This window comes from Centrocercus urophasianus, unplaced genomic scaffold, assembly GCF_019232065.1.
Source record: "Centrocercus urophasianus isolate 14NV4802_14NV808 unplaced genomic scaffold, USGS_Curo_1.0 seq_10, whole genome shotgun sequence".
Taxonomy (NCBI): domain Eukaryota; kingdom Metazoa; phylum Chordata; class Aves; order Galliformes; family Phasianidae; genus Centrocercus; species Centrocercus urophasianus.
In genome coordinates, this window is record NW_024884142.1 from 55,539,362 (window position 1) to 55,545,147 (window position 5,786).

Sequence of the window (5,786 nt, forward strand, 5' to 3'; positions counted from 1 at the left end):
GGAGAGGCCATGACTATCAGGAAAGCTCAATGATTTCATGGTGGAGTTCACATTCAGCCAAATGGATACCTAGTGTTTAGGTTAAAGGTATTTAGAGAGGCTGAAAAATCCAGTAAAATGTTAGCTGACTTGGCTCTTGTTGGGTTCTGCTCTTGTCAGTGCCATCCCTGCAGGTGACTGGTATTAGATGAGTGAATTGTTCAAATCAGTATCTAAATACTTAGTTCTCATTAAAAACAGATGTTTTTTACTAGTTGTTCTTCCTCTCCTTCAGCTATCTGTTTTTCTGTATCGAAGCCTACCCCATGCTTTTGCAGAACCCTCTGTTCCTGGCTCTGCTTTGCTGTTCAAGCCCAGACAAATCACTTGCACCTTTGTGAGCTGCACTGTGTGTCGTGAAACAGAGATCCTTGAGTGTTTGCAAGGTGTCATCGATGTCATTGTTCAGGTTAAGAAGTGTTACTTTTGAAGAAGTATCTGTGAAAGGACATCTTCTGTTGCATCTGCCTATCTACTGTTACGTTTTACATGAAAGTCCTTTGCTTTTCAGAGTGTGAAAAAAATGGATTTGGCCAACCATGGACTTATTCTGCTGCAGCAGCTAAATGCTCAGAGAGAGTTTGGTTTCCTGTGTGACTGCACGGTTGCTATCGGTGATGTCTACTTCAAGGCACATAAATCGGTTCTTGCTTCTTTCTCCAACTACTTCAAGATGCTGTTTGTTCACCAAACCAGGTAACTATGGGAAGCCCAATCTGACTGTTAAAAAGTTGTTTGGTTAGCTTGAAACCTGCAGTGTTGTTTTTGCTTCTTGATATGACATAATGAATCTAGAATCTGTTTCAAAGTTGAACTGTGATTTATTAACAATAATAACCCAATATATGTTCTTTGTCCTTAAAAAGTCTATAACATGCAGAAGAGAGCATCTAATGACTCATGTCTTCCCTGTTGTGCTTTTCTTCTTCATCTGCTCAGCATTGCCACTATTTTTTACCTTTTCAGAACATTATATAAAGTCAGTAATATTTGCTATGAGATCTCGAGAAATGAATGTGTAGACAAGGGTAGCATTTTTCATGTGTTTTTTTTTAATCTGTCAAGTAAAACTGAACTACATAACAATAAAGTGTAAGACTGTTTTTTTAAAGATTTGTGTGGACTTTTGTTTTTCCCAATTATTTGAACTATCTCAAAAAGTTTAAAGGAGCGAAACTTTCAGCTCTGGCTAAGAATTCTTACCAAAGGTAAACATCAAGGACAGAAGTAAATTGCACTTCAGAGACAGGCAGATGTAGCAGACTTGGCTCCATCAGGAGCATACAACAGTCACTGGAAGACAGTGCTGCCAGTTTATTTTTGGGTAATGTATCAGAGTTCAAAAGCGGCTAGAGAGCTCAAGCAGAGGGCACACCTCAAGAAAGAGAAGAATTGGCTATGATTTCCTCCTCACCTACTGTGGTTAGAGCATTCAGACTGCAGTGCACAGTCATGTCTGCTTCTGGATCTGTCTTTTATTTAATATGTGCTTAATCTAAAAGCTACAGATAACTGAAAATCATTTAGAATCCCAGAAGCTCTCCCGTTAGCAAAGTTAACTTGGTTAGCCTAACCTAAACGCTCCCGATTTTCTTTCTTGTCTTGTGAACCTCGCCATTCTTTCTATGCAGAGATCCAGCAGGATTGATGGATGTTTCAGTCCAGAGTATACTAAAGATTGATGCATAGGGCATGCTCTAACTTGAAAGATGGCATTGGTTTCAGTTCTGTTAAGCTGAAGAGGGCATCACAACCACAGACTGTTTCACTTGCTGAATGCTGTAAGGGACTGATGCATTTTGCCAAGTGTACTGATTTCTGCTACCTTTTCTTTCTCCCTGTTCAGGGAAGGAAGCTACTACAGTTGTTTTACAATGAGTCTAGCCTTTGCACATTAGATGTGCTCAGGCTACATCTCTCGCTTCCAACCATCAGGAAATTCACACCCTGTCCTGCATCATTCTGGATCCTCACACAGCTTAGGGAAGGTGTTAACACACATTTCCACAACTGTGACTATAAGCACTAGTTAAGACACAGAAACCAAATGGGCATGTGTCAGAGGAATTTTGGGTGTTTTCAGGGCTAAGAACTGAGACCGTGAATTTAGACACAGTGCTAGGGGGTTTTAATTTGGCTGCAGATGTATTTAAGCACAAAATAGAGGAAAAATGTCTTTGCAATTTATGAAATATATCAGTATGTGTCAACAAATCTGTCACATAGCAGCCATTGAGAAGGATGCAGTTTGCAGTGGGACAATCTTTCTAGGCAGTTAGTTTGCTGAGGGAAAAAAGTCATCTTGCAAATGGCCAAGCATTTCTCTTCATTTATTACAGAGTTTGTCTTTTGAATTTAAGTACACAGTTCTGATTTTTACCAATGTTTGAATAACTTAAATCTGATTGAAAGCATTTTCCCAATCTGTTATTGATCATTTTGTTTCACTTTCCAGTGAATGTGTCCGTTTGAAAGCAACCGACATACAGCCAGATATCTTCAGTTATCTCTTGCATTTGATGTACACTGGGAAGATGGCACCACAGCTCATTGACCCAGTTCGACTAGAGCAGGGAATAAAGTTTCTGCATGCATATCCACTAATTCAGGAGGCCAGCCTTGCAAGTCAGGGAACTTTTTCTCACCCGGATCAAGTTTTTCCATTAGCATCTTCATTATATGGCATTCAGATTGCAGATCACCAGATCAGACATCCCGCTAAGGTTACATCAGCAGCTGACAAACTCGGGCGAGAACCAAGGCCACAGACTTCCCGGATGACCCAAGAACCAGTTTCAGAAGGCTCGCAGCTCTCACAGTTACCTACAACTCTGCCACAAGTGAGCAGGACAAATATGGCCACTTCCGACCAATTGCCATCATCTTTATCTCCAGAATTGGTATCTGCTGCTGGTAATAATTCACCTGCGGGAGAGGAAGCCAACATGGAAGCATCTTCTTCAGATGAACAGCCTGCTTCACTCACGATAGCACACGTCAAGCCAAGCATCATGAAAAGGAATGGAAGCTTCCCAAAGTATTACGCCTGCCACCTCTGTGGTCGCCGGTTCAATTTACGAAGCAGCTTGCGCGAACACCTGCAGATCCACACGGGAGTTCCCTTCACGTCTAGCCAGCAGGGAGAAAGTAATGTTTCTTTGTCGCTCTGTAACAACACAGCTGAAAAGGATGCTATGGAAGTGCCTGAAGCTGGGATGATTAGTGACAGCGAGCTGCAGCAGATCTCGGACTCTCCAATAATCGATGGGCAGCAGCAGTCGGAGACACCTCCCCCCTCGGATATTGCAGACATAGACAACTTGGAGCAGGCAGATCAAGAGAGGGAAGTAAAAAGACGGAAATACGAATGTTCCATCTGCGGTCGTAAATTTATTCAGAAAAGCCACTGGAGGGAGCACATGTACATACACACTGGCAAACCCTTCAAGTGCAGCACTTGCGACAAAAGCTTTTGTAGGGCTAACCAGGCTGCCAGACACGTGTGCCTAAATCAGAGCATGGACACGTACACAATGGTGGACAAACAGACTCTGGAGCTCTGTACTTTTGAGGAAGGCAGTCAAATGGACAACATGCTAGTACAGACCAACAAGCCCTACAAATGTAACTTGTGTGACAAAACATTTTCGACTCCCAATGAAGTAGTCAAACATTCGTGCCAAAATCAAAACTCTGTCTTCACACTAGAAGAAGATCGCTCCATTCTGCTAGGTGGTGGGGACACGGAAGCCCCAGAGACTGATAATGCAGTGTTAGCCTCCATCAAAAAGGAGCAGGAAGCAGTGTTGTTAGACTGAATGTGAAATCTATATCAATTTTTTAAAGTTTCTTTACTCATTTTTATTAAATCAATTTTTTCTTCCCTCTGCCTCTTTCCTCACTTACCCCTGCCATCTCTTGCACCAACCTTCCCACCCTTTGTCTTCAGCAACCAGAACTGTACTGGCACATTAGGAAATTGGACTTTGCCTCTCCCACCAAAACAAAAAGCTCTTGCATCAAACCACAACATAATTGATTTTAATACAAAGGAACACGTGAAAAATAATCCAGCTAACTATATTGATAGTATTAGTTAAGCCAAATTTAATAGATTTTAAATGAAATTTAGATCACTTGAAAGTGTATTTAGATACAATGATGACTGTAATGAGAAACAGAGTACCGGCTTGGTAAGCAAGGAATATATATATATACATATATATCTATATTAGTTTCCCTGGTAAAAAATGTTTTGAGAAGATCTGGCTATTTAAACACCATGCTTTTCAGAACTCCACATGCAAGTCGATTAAGATTATAACTTCAAAAGCCTCAGAATTTTTCCTCATTGAACTGAATGCAAAAAGTTGTCAGTTGGGTTAAAAGGAGCTGAGAGTACTGAGTTTCTTTCAGCCTTATGTTTTCCTTCTAGTATGCCTTTGGGTATCTGTTTCAAATAGCATGATTGATACAGGCAAAGTAGTTACTTAGTCAGATTTTGACATAAGTAACTGTAATAATAATGTGATGGCAATCTTTATATATATAAACTATTGTATATGTATAAAGATTTATATATATATGGAAAGTGTTTGTGTGTATATTTGGTACAGGTAAATAAATGCACACATCCTTTTTAAGCAACTGGCCATTTGTTCTCCAGTTCAGCCTGGAAAGTATTTTAGTTGTTTGACTAAAGTAGTCATTGCACAGGTTTTAAATCAAATGGGAGATGTACTGAGCTGTGTGCATTTTTATTGGCCTGTAGAACAGAAGCTGTTGGATAGGTGTCGTCACCCAAGATACAAAGGAAACCAGAGAAGTGACATCCTCAACCTTGTGGTTGAGGCACTGTACCCTCATCAGTGCAGCACATGCATGTGTTGTTAGGTATAGTTTTGAGTCATTCCCGATGAGAGGAGAGAGAAAAAACTTCACTGCCTTACTCAGGCAAGGAAAGTCCATGGTTTCGTTTGGTATGATTGCATGAGGTAAGAAGAAGAAAAAGTGGTTACAGAGATGTTCTAGCAATGGGGGGAATCATGGTTGTTTTAAAGCAAACCCGTAGTGTTGACTGGCAAATTCTGCTCTTTGAGAGTCCCATTATTTTCAAAGCCGAGACAAAGTCTGCAAAAACTGAAAGGATGAATTATGTAATTTTAGTTACTGATGATGATAGCACTGCGTCTTTGTGTTAAAAATCAAGTTGTTGATTCTTATTATTTTATATGAAATGCCCAGATGTTTTGCTGGTAGCGTAAAAGAAACAAAACTGACAGCAGCAGCGGAGACCACCTAGCAAATTCTGGGCCAGCAGAAGGTTGAAACGGACAGAACAAAGTGTCCCATGGTAAATGGAGGCACTGTGCTTTGGGGGGAGGGGTGGGAGAGGGCAAGTCACAAACCACAGCTCTTCTCTGTGTATGCATTTAAACTGAATATCATTTTGTGTATAGTTAAGTTCTCAGATTTGTAAGTTTTTATACATCATTTCATTGAATAAAAACTGAATTAAATTGAATGTGATTTATTGAATTGCAGGTGAAAGGCTGTTGGGTTTTATCTTCCTGAAATAATTCTTACTAAATGAGTATAAAAGCCAAGCAATGTATTCTGCATTTAGAATAAAGCCTCCCTCATACATACAAACAAATAACTTACTAATGGCTTAAAACAGTGGATATAGCATTACATACTTGTTTTTTGAGTTTATTAGTATAATGTGACAATTAGTGACAACTTGT

General features: G+C 40.0%; 1 protein-coding gene across 1 annotated transcript; it reads left to right on the forward strand.

The window, feature by feature from the left end:
* The first annotated feature begins 371 nt into the window (after positions 1–371).
* ZBTB2 (zinc finger and BTB domain containing 2) lies at positions 372–5,563 on the forward strand. The gene is made up of 2 exons (XM_042824661.1): positions 372–735; positions 2,495–5,563. Exons 1-2 carry the CDS (start codon positions 563–565, stop codon positions 3,855–3,857), a joined length of 1,536 nt encoding a protein of 511 aa, XP_042680595.1. The 5' UTR covers positions 372–562; the 3' UTR covers positions 3,858–5,563.
* The last annotated feature ends 223 nt before the right edge of the window (positions 5,564–5,786 follow it).

Bases quoted from the DNA above. Each gene is read 5' to 3' on its own strand.
- ZBTB2 (XM_042824661.1), top strand. From the start codon at position 563: ATGGATTTGGCCAACCATGGACTTATTCTGCTGCAGCAGCTAAATGCT. The intron at 736-2,494 runs GTAACTATGGGA...TTCACTTTCCAG, and splicing joins CTGTTTGTTCACCAAACCAG to TGAATGTGTCCGTTTGAAAG.